This window comes from Erythrolamprus reginae, chromosome 1, assembly GCF_031021105.1.
Source record: "Erythrolamprus reginae isolate rEryReg1 chromosome 1, rEryReg1.hap1, whole genome shotgun sequence".
NCBI lineage: Eukaryota > Metazoa > Chordata > Lepidosauria > Squamata > Dipsadidae > Erythrolamprus > Erythrolamprus reginae.
The window spans coordinates 73855806-73871795 of NC_091950.1; the positions used below are offsets into that span (position 1 = coordinate 73855806).

Here is a 15990-nt window from a genome sequence, read left to right on the forward strand (position 1 = left end):
TCAAGATATATTAAATCTGTAACATCCCTATAATCTATTGAAGGAGTTATGTGATCAAAAACATGATAAGATTAGCATACGAATATTTGTTCCTTAGAAATGCATGCTTATTTCTGATGGTTATTGCATAGTTTCAAATTGCTTATGAATCAATCTCTTTATGATTCCTTTGGTTAAGTGTAAGCTTTATTTATAGTCAACAATCATACTGGAAAAAAGAAACTGTATAGAATGTAAGAACAATTAAAAGGAAAATCCATAAGGAACTAATAAGTCTTATAATCTCACCCATGAGCCAGAAAAATTAAACAATCATTATGTTAACATTTAATAATTACAGAGCATTAATCATTAGCCTCCTAATGACAATTATACAATTGTATTTTCCCCATATTGTAACAACTATTGGCATAAACACTTAATGGTAAATGGATTACTAGGTTATTGATAGTTAATAGTATTTGGATTATTATTCTTTCCATAGCACCCACAAACTAAAGGAGATTGTGATCCAGTCACTGTGAAGATTGACATTGAGGCCATATTATTTCAATTATCCATTGACCCTTGTAATAAAACTAGCTATGGGATTAAAGTTCATACTCTGAATAGAATTCATACTTTGGCAGACCAAATTCAATGTCCCTCCCTCTGAGATGATTGGTAATTATTCAAGCAAGTAAAAAATAACTTTCCTACCTAGATATTAATTTTACACAGAACGTTAGATGACAAAGCCTCGTAGTGGCTTTCCTAGAAGCAATTGATTCCTGATTCCAGTTGTAGCAAGGAAACAAAGGCATATTCAGGGGCATTCAGAAATTAGACCTTAACTAATTACATTGGACCAGTTCCATGTGTCTTAGGTTTTTGTAAGAACAGATATGATGACTGAAAAGCAAAAAAACCTAATTAAAAACATTTAGTTTTAAAGATGTCTAGGATAGTTAGTCTCCCGATCTTTGATACCTGTGAAATGTAGAACAGCATTAATAAACCTACGGCCCTAATTGTTTTGTTTCCTCTAGATAACAGCAGGTTGAAAAATAATGGATTTGTAGTGATGTTATTTATTACTCACTGTTACTTAATTCTTCAGGAACAAAAAGGAATACTAGTAAAGAATACTATATTTGACTTAGAGAAGTTATTAATGAGCCTATCCTTTCCACAATATGATGCAGGAATTCAAGATTGTACCTCAAGCATACTTCCACCATGGAGAAAATCACTGCAGGTTCATCAATGAAATGAAATGAAAAATAGGATCAAAGATACTCTTTTCCAAAGTCCAGATTAATATAGAAGTTTTAGAAAAGAATTATTGTAATTTTTAATTTTGTCAGCCTTCTGGCATAACTATGTGAGAGTCACTGTGCTTGAGTTACCACATGTGAGGCCATGTCAATTTGCTTAAAAGTAATAAATAAACAAATAAATGCATACATACAGAAAACAATACTCAATGCATTATTTTAAATTATTATTAATTTTAAATAAATTAGGCAAATGATTTTTTAAACATGGAAAACTATCAAGAATTCTCTTATTTATTTATTTATTTATTCATTTATTCATTCATTCATTCATTCATTCATTCATTCATTCAATTTTTATGCCGCCCTTCTCCTTAGACTCTGGGCGGCTTACAACATGTTAGCAATAGCACTTTTTAACAGAGCTAGGCTATTACCCCCACAATCCAGGTCCTCATTTTACCCACCTCGGAAGGATGGAAGGCTGAGTCAACCTTGAGCCGGTGATGAGATTTGAACCACTGACCTTCAGATCTACAGTCAGCTTCAGTGGCCTGCAGTACAGCACTCTACCTGCTGCGCCACCCCGGCTTAGCAGTAACTATAACTGGAAGCAGACTCAAGTAGACATTTGAGGATGCTTATCTCTGTTAAACTGACCTTTTATGTAAAAAGTAATGAAGCTGTTATGAAAGCCTTTCAGTAACTGCAATATTTCAGCCCCTATTTATAGTGAAATTAAGATTGAAAGTATCAATGGAGATTATCATTCAAGGGCTGTCTCAAAGGTGGTTTCCCCCCCCCCAAAGGCAACTGGGCTTTTTTTGTTTTACTTGAAGAGATTTCACTTCTCTTCTCATCCAGAAACTTCTTGGATGAGAAGCAAAACAAAGAAAGTCCAGTTGCCTTTGGAAAAAAAGCACCTTTGTGATAAGGTTAAAATTCTTGTGCTAACTGCATGATGCAACCAGATTGAAACTTTTGGAGATGGTGTTGGTAGGATGGTTTATTCCAGTGAAGGGCTATCAAAATGTTTACTACCACATTGTGGGTGTGGCTTATGCAGGTTGTCCTGCATTTTCTTTCAACATCTTTCAGTGTAAATTGGGTGCTCTGGAGTGGAGTTCCATTTTTGCTACCCCACTGCGTCCCGTCCCCCTTCCCCCAGCCCTGGTTTATTCCTAGGTCTTATGATTGTACTATTTCAATCTTAGTATGAATTAATGCAGTGTCAGGCTGGTTGTTTCAAAAAGAAGGTCTCACACTTAGCCATTGAAATAGAAAGAATAACACCAATAAATTGCCATTCTAACATTGAAAATAGAGTGTATTTGAACATTATTGACATGACCATAAAACAAGAGACTGGGAGCCAGCTAAGTGTAGCAATTAAAGAAACCAGGTTAGAAACTAGGAGACTCTGATTTCTAGTTCTGCCTCGGGCGTGAAGCGAGATGCATGACCTTGGGCAAGTCACTTTCAATCAGCTCTAGGTAGAGGGTAATGGCAAACCACATCTGCCAAAGAAAACTGCAGGGACTGGTCCAGTCAGTCTCTGATAATCGGACATGATTGAACACAAAGGGTGTTCAAAAGTGGGGAGACACTATAACAATTACAATCATATTGGGGGGGGGGATTTTAGTATATGTAAAAGTTCCACTGATTTAAATGCCAGAACATATTTCTCATTATCTGTGATTATTAGAAGCAACCAGAAAATGTTTCCTGTTGAGGATCATAATTGATGGGCACGTTTGGGAATAGGTGGTTCTGCTGATATATGGTTCCAACTCTACATACATTTAATGTAAACCTGTTTGTCCACTGTTAATTGCTCTCCCCTCCAGCTACTATTTACCTCACCCAGGGGAAAAGGCAGGTAGCTGTTTTTTAATCTAATTTTCTTTAGAAAGCTTTCACTTTTCCCCACAAATTTTAATGCCATTTAACCAAGGGAACAACCTATCTTTTATAGGACAGCTTTGTGTTTAAGCTCTCCTGTTATTAAATCAACATATTCTTTATAAATCATTATGCCAGTAGCATCATTTTTCGAACCCACCCTGCACACCTCCTTACTGAAGGTTTAATCAGGGTAGATTTTATATAATATGTATTTCAAGCACCTCAAATGTTTTCATAATCAAACCTTCAAATGTCAGAGGAGATGCCAACATTTTTTTTATATTGGTAAAGAAATGTTTGGTTAATTTTATTCCCTACATGCTAACAATTTTAACTATCGTATCTTACTGAATTTAATGGGGTTTTAATCTAACACACAATTAATCTTCTGGGGAAAATGTAAGGAATTATCATTAACGTTATCTAGTACACTTATTTCTAATCTCCACAGCTATAATAAACTCTTATTTGCTTTAATTTTGAACTCTCTAGGCAGAAATCTTGCATCAATACAGAGGTTTCTATTAAAGGATTAATAAGAGGAGTTTACATGCTTGGGCCAGATCCTATAATACTTCTTGAGGATAATTGCCACTGGAACTTTATAGAATGTTTGTGTAATCAGGTCCATATTTTTTATATATAAACAAAATCTAGTTGACATTTAGTTGTGCAATATGTTGGTTTAGTAGAGTCAACAAGACATATCCAAAATCCACATATCTGCAAGAGTCTTAAGACTCATTTACGCCACCAGGCTTGGGGCCATTAGACTCTAGCCCCCTGGCCTATGAAGGTGTTGAGAGTACAGTGGTACCTCTACTTAAGAACTTAATTGGTTCTGTGACCAGGCTTTTAAGTAGAAAAGTTTGTAAGTAGAAGCAATTTTTCCCATAGGAATCAATGTAAAAGCAAATAATGCGTGCAAACCCATTAGGAAAGAAATAAAAGCTCGGAATTTGGATGGAAGGAGGAGGAGGAAGAAGAGGAAGAGGACAGTCACTGCTCAGAGCGAAGGGAGCGTTTCTTTTTCTCTGGGCGCTGGCAGAGGTTTATTCCCTCTCCCAGCGCCCAGAGAAAGGAAAACGTTTCGTTCGCTCTGGACTGCTAAAGCCTCCTTAAGCACCACCAAGAGGCTCCTCTGGCATCTCAGAAAAGCCTGAGATGGCTGGGATTAAAGGGGGAATGGCAGGAAACTGGCCAGGCCTTTGTGCCGCTCTCAAATTTCCTGGGAAATTTTTCCGGGCTCGGGTTCTTAAGCAGGAAATGGTTCTTAAGAAGAGGCAAAAAAAAATTATTGAGTACCCGGTTTTTATCTAGAAAAGTTCTTAAGTAAAGGCGTTCTTAAGTAGAGGTACCACTATATGTTGATTGAATGGGAATTATTGTCTTTTTACAGGGTTTTTTTTTTTTGGGGGGGGGTGTTAGATTTTAAATTTAATTAATTGGATTTAAGATGTTATATATTGTTGTATTATATGTTGTAAGCTGCCCCGAGTCCTCGGAGAGGCACAGCATAAAAGTCAAACAGACAAACAAACAAATCAATAAATATTTAATTTTGATTGTGTGTTTTAAAAGCAAAAGAATGACTAAAAAACAAGTGTTAATTGAAAATTAACTCATGCAGAGGTCAACCACAACCACATGCAGAGCTGTGTATGCATTATCACCAAATGGATATTATCAGTCTTTACCACATTAGCAAATCAAAAGTTGATACATAATTATCCAAACTCTTGTTGCATTGCTTGCCCAATATTGCTACAATTTTTATCTTGTTATCCTACTCTCAGTCAAAATAACCAAATTATTCAGCTCTTTTTCTGAAACAGTGGTTGACTGATTCAGGTACTCACTGTTGTTGTAATACACACCCCAGCCTGAGAAGGCATGAGAAGGGCTATGTGGGCTATCAACAGACCCCACACATTCTGGTCATAAACTGTTTCAGCTTCCTCTCTCAAAGCGACAGCACAGGGCCTTGGATGCCAAAACAACTAGACACAAGCATAGCCCCCGCCATGCTATCACTCTGCTAAACAACTCATTCCCGCAACATTGCCTTATGCCCTGGGATATCAAACTATCTAGTAGGGCTGTATTGTTATTGTTGTTGTTGTTATTGCTGTTGTTTCCACAAAAACAGTAATACACAGCAAATGAGATTTACATGCTGGATTTCATATCATCATCATCTTTCCTATTACCTATTTTCTAGCTTCTTATGTCTATAACTTAGTTGTTTGTGTCTTATAATTTATATTGTTATGCTTAAGCCACAGGCCACAAAACATGGAAGCCCCAGCTCTAACGCTGGCCCTCCACACTCTTCTTACTACTCTTTTTTTGCTCTATTTTTCTATCCTTCCTCCTCTTGTATTTCTTTCCCTTCTCTCTAAAATCCTTTCCTCCTTTCTCCTTCCCCACTCACGCGTACTATATAAGTAAACTATAATTGCTAGAATGTACATTATATATATTCCCTTTATTTTTCTGTACCCTGTTTTTAATGTATATATCCAATAAACATATATTTTAAAAAAATAATTTATATTGTTTTTATCACTGAGTGTTGTATCTTATGATTTATGATTATATTTTATGATTATGATCCTGATTTATCACTTGTTGCTTGTATATACACTGATAGCTTATGCACCAGAGACAAATTCCTTGTGAGCCCAATCACACTTGGTCAATAAAGAATTTGAATTAGAATTAATTCTAAATCTAATTTTAATTCTAACTAGAAACATTATTGGCAAGGCAACTTAATAAGCAGAAAATGTCAAATGTTTACTTCTCAACATTCAATTCTTTGGCATGTTGGAAACCAGTAGATTATAACAAGAAATCCAATTATGTATTGTCCATATGATGAAGATCATTTTTTATTTCAAACTACAATCTAGTGCCATCTGATTGAAGGTACTGTATTATAGACTTGTTCTTTCTAAACAATATTGCATTCTAATGTTCTCCAGAGGCAACAGAAGGAAAATTCTTTGGACATGAAAACAGTTAAAGATTAAGCCAAGAGGCAACAAAACATGATTGAGTTCTATGCCTTAAAAAATAGAAGAAGACAGCATGCATCTACAGCATAAAACAAGAGGGCAGAAAAGTTGATATGAATCAGTATGAGATCTAAAAAAAACCCAAACCCTATCACAGCAAACCTACATTGAGCTGTGAATTTACAGAGCATTTTTTCATACTTAGCCTGGCTATTTCTATATTGTTATTACACTTTTAATGCATACTTTTGTCTTGCAAGGTACTTGTTTTATTATAGATCTTTCTCATTTATAGACTCCATAGAGGCAAAGATTACTGCTGGCAGTAGTGATAACACAGCATGCAACCTGGCTGAGATGCTTTGCTGAGCTGGCTCAGAGGTGCAATTACTTATCTGTTCAATATCTGGAAGGAAAATTCTGTGGATTTAAGAAACTCATCGCAAGAAAAGAGGAAGTGAAACAAACTGGTTGGCGTAGGGGAGTATCATGAATTAAAAAGACTGCTCCTCAGATAGCGCTTTTCCACAGAAATATTCATAGTATAGTTCTGTAAGAAGATGACCAGGACAAAAAACTCAAATATTTAGTCAGTACTGACCAACGCTGAAAAGTGTGAGGACTAGTATGTAAAATCTGTACCAAAAAGATGCACATTTTCTACTTCAAAGCTCAATTTCCGTTCTCAAGTGAGCCCTCACGTGGTGACAGATAGCATTAATCACTTCTCCAGCAAGGCTTGAAATGAATAATCTTCCACTTGCAAAAAATGCCAGCTATCAATACATGGATATGTTTTAACAAGAGGCATTAATCATTTGAAATTGACTGCAGTTAGTTCTCGTCATGCTCATCTTCATCAACAAAAACATCTTGAAATACACATGTTATTATTTAATGTGCAAAATGATGTTAAAAGATTTCATCAAGAACATATCATGGGTTCTTGGGAATTTAATTTAATTTTGTAAACATTTTAAATTTTTCAGATTTTATAATGTGACTCATAACAAATTTTGAATGTTATTATTAGTGCTAAAAGTGTGGCTGGGTGTTGCCAATTCTGAAGTCTGAGCCAAGACTTTAAATTTCAACCTACCTTAGTTTGGTTCATATATTACAGTCATCCTTTTATTCATTCAAAAGAAAGAACTAGATTGAGAATGAGCTCCACATTTATTTTCTAAATCTGATCAAATTCTGAATATATCTGTTCTGTACACTGGATAATTGAGAAATCCAAAAAATACCTTTCAAAATTCAATATGTGTTTCACTGATCATAGAAAAGCTTTTGACTGTGTTGCCAGTCTGTTTCCGAACTTCTGGTGGCCCCAGTAGGCTTGTGTTTCGCTGTCCTCAGGCTCCAAAGCCTTCCATGGAGCTGGGGAAGGGAAAAACGCTCTCTCCCATCCTCCCTGAGGCTCTCTAGAAGCCAAAAATGCCCTCCAGAGTCTCTGTGTGAGCCAAAAATCAGCTGGCTGGCACACACATGCACATTGGAACTGAGCTAGGGCAACGGAGAGGGGCGGCATACAAATCTAATAAATAATAATAAATAACAGCTTGCGTGCTAGCAGTTATGGCTCCGCGTGCCACCTGTGGCACCTATGCCATAGGATCGCCATCACTGTCATATGCTATTTATTTCACTAAAAATATTGGGAGACTTTTCAAAGGTGCTTGGAAGCCCATAGCCACTATATTTAGTAGCCAAACACTATAGTTTCTGTTTTATATTTTATTTTGATTTGGCTTCAATTATATGCTTTATTTTAGTTTTTATGATGCCTTTAATGTTAAGATAGCAGTCAAATCAGCATAGCATAATTTTTTGAAAGAAAAATATCTAAGTTCTCTATTAGAACCGGTAGCGGAAATTTTGAGTAGTTCAGAGAATTGACAAATACCACCTCTGGCTGCCCCCTGTCCCTGCTCAACACCCTCACCATTCCTTGCCCTATATTCCCTTGTTTTTTAGCTCAGCTGATTTGCACGACAGAGTGGATTGCTGCACCTCAGCTGAGTTAAACAACAGCTCAGCTCATTAGCGCTGACACGGAGGGTGGTCTTTGAGTGCTGGAAGTGTGTGGGAAGCAGTAGGAAAAGATTTGGAATCCCACCATGATTAGGACCATTCAACAATCCAACTTCAAAAGGAAAAATAATGATTTAGGGCATTTGGAGTGCACAAATAGCACCTGCTGGCCCTTCCTTAAAGCAAATACATCTTGTTTAAAGAGTTGCTAACAGATGCTGTATGAGTACTATGCATGCTCTAAATTACCTTCTTGTCTTCTAATCATGATTGCTGTGTAGTCCTACTGTTTATAGTACTTTGCAGTGCAATTCAAACTTATTCTTGGAGTAAAGGCTGTTATGACTAAACCTACATGCAGCATTTCTCTGCTATCACTGAATATTCATATCAGCTTTCTTCCAGATGTAACATCATATTCCCAAATCAAATCTTACATTGCTATTTTTAACCCAAAATAATCTAATCACTCAATATCTGATTATTTTAAGTGTTTGCTGGTATTTGAATATTCTTTAAGTATCTTTAGCATATTTTCTATGAATCTGAGATGGTTTTTATTTCATGTACATTTTATGCCTCAATTTTCAAATCTAAGAGTACCCTTTTGAAATTTTCTATTGTTATTTTACAGTCATAGTACAGTATTTGTTTTAAAAAACAGAGACTAGGTTTCTTATATTTGAGCAATTTATTTTTATCATTTATCATAATAAAGCACTCTAAGTACCCAAATGTCAATATTTCAGGGACACAAGAATATTAAATAACTATCCCAAAATAATTTGTGGATCAAAAGGGACAGAATAGGAACCTGGCCTATTCTAACACAAGTAATAGTAATAGCAATAGCATTAGTCTATAGACTTATACATCACTTCACAGTGCTTTACAGCTCTCTCTAAGTGCTTTACAGAGTCAGTATATTGCCCCCAACAATCTGGGTCCTTGTTTTACTAACCTCTGAAGGATGGAAGATTGAGTCAAGCTTGAACTGCTCAGAATCGAATTGTTGGAGTGAGTACAGTAATGAGTTAGCCTGCAACACTGTATTCTAACCACTACACCACCACAGTTCTTAAGTAATGTGCTGTATATGTGTGCTTTTAAGTCAAAATTGTCAGGGTAATTCTAAGATGGCCTTTGAAAGGGAAATTAGGGTTGGTGTCCCCAACCCACCCCTTCAAGCAATGTCAACTCATAATTGCCTGGATAAGTCTCTGTAGTTATCTTAGCAAGATTTTCACAAGTAGTTTGGCACTCGCTTCTACCTAGGTCTGAGACAGTGACTGTCCCAAGATCAGGGGCAGGTTCCTCTTACTGTCATACCAGTGTACTGCATGTGCATTACGATGTTTCATGTGCATGCCCGCTAACAATGCTCATGTGTGCGTGTGCAACTCATAGTGTGATTTTGCTTCTGTGCATGCGTAGAGGGACAATTTTCCTTCTGTGCATGCTCAGATTGCCAAAAAAAAAACCCTGAAAAAAAGAAAAAAAAAGATGGCAGTGTGCACAGATGGGGAAAGACGCACTGGAGCCATTGTGCCCAAATTGCACAATCAGCAGGACACTACTGGAGCAGCAAACCAGACAGCACTGTAGGAACCCATCCCTGCCTAAGATCTCTCAGCTGGCTTTATTCCTATGGCAGTACTAGAATTCCTGGTTTCTCTTTACCAGTACAGTACATCAAACTGACTCTCCATATTACTATGCATAATTAGTTTTTGAACATTTAGAAATCATTCATAGGGCTAAACTTCATCTTGGGAGTTCTAAATAAGGACTCCCAATATTGGCAGTATGTGGGTATACACTACACCATTTTGATTTTGTTTCACCTTGTTCCTTGGAATATTTTCTTAATATATAAAATTTGAGAAGTACAATAATCAGTATTAAAAAGTACAAAATACAAGTATACTGTGAACATGCATATAAGAGTGTCTATAGAAATTATTATATAGTTTATATTCTTAATATCTTATTCAACGAAGCTAAGATGGCTGAAACTATTTGGGTTATAGCATATGAATACTGTTTCATAGTGCTTTCTTTCTCAGCCAATTCTGGACAAGAGGGCATTGTATCATTTGCATATTGACATCATCATGATGTTCACAATGTCATTTTGACATCAAAATGGCTTCTACCATGCCTTTGCCCAGAGAGTCTTTGTACAATATCATTTACTTCACATATCAAACTGGCATTAATGTATTCTACTATTGTAATATCGTATCTCAGAAAAGGTAAGAAAATTAAGATTTTTACACTCAAAAAAGCTTGAAGAAACTTTAAAAATAACCAGAAATAGAATTGGAAAGATGTTTTCATTCATTCAGTTTTGTCCAATGCTTAGAAACTTCCTGGACAACTTCCTGAAACTTCCTTGCCAAGGTTTTTGAGAAACGATTTGCCATTGCCTTCTTCTTAAGGCTGAAAGAAAGCAACTAGCCTGGCTTTGTGCTTAAGTCAGGACTAGAACTCATGGTCTCCCTGTTTTCAGTATGATGCCTTAAAGACTGCACCAAACTGTCTACATGTGGTGTAAAAACTAGTTAAGTTACTAAGCACTTTCATTTTTAAAAGGCAAAATATTAAAAAATATTCAGCATTTGTTGGTATACTCATAAGAAGCTCTTTAAAAAACTAGTAAACTAGTTTACATATTTACTTATTTAAATGTAAACAATTTTATTTCATTCAAACATTCTGTGAAAAATATTTCAATGCAAACCTCATAGAAAAAAGGAAAGGAAAAAAGGAAATTGAAGCACAAAAAGCAATAACTTGTTTTAAGATAGAATCTGAATTTTTTTCTGGAACAAATTTTAAAAGTGAAAAGGTGGTTGTTACCTTATCAACATTGTTGTTGATTCTGGGGCTAGGGTTTTTTTTATATTTCATTAAAAAAATCTGCTCTTTGAGATATATCATATGCTCAATGCAACTCAAGAATGACAATTGTCAAAATTAGTCCAATTAAAAATTGCCTAAATGAGAATGATTTACTACAGCCTGACAGTTCCATATAAAGCCTTCTCTGGTGATAAAATCTATATTTCTGACTTTCTGCTTCCACTTCACATTGAACCATCTAAAAAAGCTAAAGGTAAAATGGATGGAGGGAGGGAGGGAAAGAGGGAGGGAGGGAAGGAAAGAAGGAAGAAAAGAAGGAAGGATAGTTGGGCTTCTGTGTAAGTAGAAATAGTAAGAAAAGAATTGCTTCCCCTGTCTCTTTCTCTCTGCATTAAATAAAAAGATTCATAATGCACACATTTATACATTGTGTTTTTCATTCATAACAATTGTGCATTCTTAAAAAGAGAGCATCGGCTTTCCAAATTACTAATATAAATTATATTGGAAGAATTGTGTATCCTGAAACAATAGATTCACTAAAAAGAATGAAAGATGATAGAAAAATCTGAAAATAGTTCCTATCAATGCACATTTTCTAAATGCTACAATCATGTTTTTCTTCATGTTGTTTCAGTCTATTTAAGAATGCAGTTTCATCCATTTCAATTCATCCAATGACAAATCTTTGTCCTCCTATAGGATTGTACCAAATGGAATGTGATGAAGGGAACTTTCTTACAATTATGATGTCGGCGCAGGCTTGTCAGCACAGAGGGGATGGAAATGAGGTTGGGGACAGGGGAGGGAATTCTAATAGACACCATGATATATACAATGAACACAGAGCTATCCTGTGAGAGAAAGACATGTCAAACTCATCAGATCTTCTATAGCTAGGTAAAGGCAGTAACAAAAGCTCTAACCTTGTAAAGATGCAGCTGCTGCTCCTCTGACATCATCAGGTCATGGCTGTCGATCACTATGGATTCCATGTCAATCAGCCAATCCCAGAGCTCCTGGTACTCGGAATCAAAGTCCAAAAGGCTGCAGATAAAGAAAAAAGCCCATTATGCATAATAGATTATAACTGTTCAAATCTTATATTAGAAAAAGATTTTCTAGAAAATGTAGGTTCTCTATTTCAGAAAGATTTTTTAATTTAACAGGAGGGATGAAAATGCAACACAAACATAAGCCACGACCCATGTACCAGCAAAGTATGCTAGGTTCTGTCAACAAAAGCAGGCATATTTCATTTGCTTCAGAAAATGGGAATGATAAATACAGCGTCTTCACAGTTTTTAGAGTGCTGACATATTCAGCAAACTTCTCTGTGTGATAATCATGATGAGCAGTTATTTGCAGCAGAATTATTTTCAGACTAAAATGACTCAATCCATTTAGCCATCCTTTTGCTGTCCATCTGCCTATCTCTGCAAGTATATTTTCATGCATGAATAGCTAGCATTTCAACACAACACTTTAAGATAGGCTTGAGTGAAGATGGTAAGCCAGTGAGAACCAAGGCCAGATACAATATTAGACAGGTGTTCCCTACAGACATGTTAGAAACAAAGGTAAGGACAGGAAGTCAAAACAATGAATCCTTGAATAGCCAGCAATCATTAAAATTCAAAGAAGGATCACAACGGTTTCCAACAAAATAAATCATTAGAATAAGAGCTTAAACGGATTAACATTATTCTCTATTGAAAGCCAAGTGAATAAGTAAAACATCACAATACAAAAAAGGGGGGAGGAAAAGACAGGATAGGAAATGGAGAAGGAGGAGGAGGAGGAGAAAGGGAGAGAAAAGGAGAAGAGGAGGAAGAGGAGGAGGAAGAGGAAGAGGAGGAGGAGGAGGACACGAACCTGGACAAGGACCAGGAAAGAGGATCAATATATAGAATATGGGAATACGTGAATTTATAAAAGCCAGATGAAGGATCCTGAGAAAAGATGTAGCTGTTTTTAAAAGCTTTGAGGAAATGATATACAGTATTCATGTTCCAACATACTCTAAAGCTGTGATAGCAAACCTATGGCACGCGTGCCACAGGAGGCACATGGAGCCGTATCTGTTGGCACATGAGCTTTTGCCTTTGCTCAGCTACAGCATGCATGTGTGTACCAGCCAGCTGATTTACGGCTAGTTGGAGGCTTTGGAAGAGCATTTTCAGCCTCCAGAGGGCCTCCAAACAGGGGTAGAGGACATTTTTGCCCTCCCTAGGCTCCAATAATGCCTTTGGAGCCTGAGGAGTGCAAAAAACTATCCACTGGATATTGGGAGTAGGGGGGTGTCATGTGTGCATGTGTAAGGGGCAAGGTACATGGGGGATATTGAATTATGAGTGTGGGCATGCGTGTGCATGTGCTAGCGCCCGTGCTCATACTTTCGGCACCAGAGGAAAAAAAGGTTTTCCATCACTGCTCTAAAGCATCTTAGGGAAATACAGTGTTCCCTCGATTTCCGTGGGGGATGCGTTCCAAGACCGCCTGCGAAAGTTGAATTTCCGCAAAATAGAGATGCGGAAGTAAATACACCATTTTTGGCTATGGACATCCCTTAACACTTTAAACCCCTAAATTACCATTTCCCATTCCCTTAACAACCATTTACTCACCATTATTACTGGTACTCACCATTGAATAAGACACTTAGTGATCCTGATATTTATAAACATAATTATTTATTAACAATAATTATTTTTTTTGTTATTTATTTGCAAAAATTATTAGTTCGGCGATGACATAGAACATCATTGGGTGGGAAAAACCGTGGTATAGGAAAAAAACTGCGAAGTATTTTTTAATTAATATTTTTTGAAAAACCGTGGTATAGGCTTTTCGCAAAGTTCGAACCCGCAAAAATCGAGGGAACACTGTAAATCCAAAGAAATGTACAACTCTACCATAAATATTGGGTTGTATATTGTATCAAAACTCATTCACTTGGTATATTTGAATTCCATATGTAGTATACTCTTTGTGGGCCAACCAATCCAATCTGCAAATGGTGCAGCAAGAAGATACTGAACATAAATTATTGGCATGTATGGTCTTCGAATTAAATTAAGCAAAACCTAAAATCAGCAGTCACATAACACGACACTGTGATTACACTTTAAAATGACATTTTTAATAACAGCATAATTATTATCTCTCTGCTCCTAACACACGAAACTTTATTTTTGAACTTTCAGATAATATACAGACAACCCTATCAATGCATTCCTCTGACATGAGAATGAATGCTGCACCAGACTGTATTTCTCTTTGCTTCCATCATGGCCCGACAAACATTCTCAAGCTGGATATGACAGCAAAACTCCTTTCAACTCCACAGTACTGGACACTGTCCATGCTTCACACCTGCCATGGCAATAAATCTTGACTGTCCAGACACTTTCACCCCATACTCAAGAGCAGAATGTTACTGAAACAGCATGGGTAGATTAATTATTTTATTGTAAACAACAACTCTCATATATACAATATGGGTAGATTTTGTTGTAAACAAGATATCTCATACATATGTTCTGTTCCTGACTATTGCGTGAAGGTGTCTGAACAGCTAAGATTTATTGCCATGGCAGGTGTGAAATCTAATATAGCACACACACACAGAGAGAGAGAGAGAGAGAGAGAGAGAGAGAGAGAGGAATATGCATACATACACACATGCACACACAAAATTCACAAACTGAAGAACACAGAAATTAAGATAGATGCAAATAGAGTTCCAGATATATAGCAAAACAGAGTTTGTTTATTGTTTAAAAGACATATATGTACATCTTATGTACCATGACCTGGGTTGCTCATAAACTGAAACAAAAATATGCAGCACCCCAAACACAACACACTCCCATATTCAACTGTACTCTTCTCAAGCCTATTTAAATCCTAGAATTTCTCCATCTTTTTCAAGTTGCTGTAAAAAAAATTGGGATTTTTGTTTTTTAGATGTTCATTATTACTGGACATATCTGTGATTATTGTACCGCAATTCTTAATGTAGAAATGACATTAAAACCTAGGCCTTAGCGAATGTTGCATATAAAAATGAACATATTAGGGATAAAATGTAAAAAGTGCCTACACAGGAAAAAATTATTAAACGCAGATGTTATGCATTAAAATATCAACAGGTTTACAAAGTTATAGAGAGGGTTGTATATATGTGAAACTGATACGGGCTGAATATAAACTGATTTGGCCTTCATATCTCAAACTTTTATCTGATTACAGCGTTGTGGGAAAATGCCCATCATCTCTTTATATTTGCTGAAATTAACTTTGGTCCGTGACAAATATCTGACATGCTGAGTTTCTGTTCCACCAATATCGTGAATTCAAAGAAGATATTGTGTGCATTTTATCACAAAAACCAGCTCTTGGTGAGAATTAGATCTAGGATAATTACCCATTCCATTTCTGCGTTGATGAAATTATTGGCAAAATAAATCAAGCATGTATTAAATCTTCCATTCTTAGAGTCTTATATCACAGTTCTTGAAATTTTTCCATTGGTGTTATGTAAGTGAGCTCTGAAAACTTAATAATATGATATTAGAAAACAAAACACACAAGATTTCTGCAAAACATTGCCACAATATAACTTCAATATGGCTTTAAATATTATTGGGTGAGTGATGATTCTCAGGGTAATCATTTTATCTTATAAAGCTGTAAAGTTTTATCATTATTTTATTTGATATGGAAATTAAATGTAAATATTTAAAACAAGTGGCATATTTATTTCTTGAATTTATTATTCCTTAAATTCAATGAAACCATTGTTTTTATTTACTGAGGGCATGGGACTATTTTTTTAATAATTTTATGGAGCCACAATGACATAAAATTTGAAATGTATGGGTTACAGCCATGTTCCTGTA

General features: G+C 36.0%; 1 protein-coding gene across 1 annotated transcript in view; it reads right to left on the reverse strand.

Annotated features, from left to right (window-relative positions):
• Positions 1-15990, reverse strand: part of AKAP6 (A-kinase anchoring protein 6) — a 271172-nt gene that overhangs the window by 107472 nt on the left and 147710 nt on the right. Inside the window, exon 8 of the mRNA XM_070734077.1 lies at positions 12013-12133. Within this exon, the coding sequence (XP_070590178.1) occupies positions 12013-12133 (121 nt within the window). The remainder of the gene's footprint in view (positions 1-12012; positions 12134-15990) is intronic.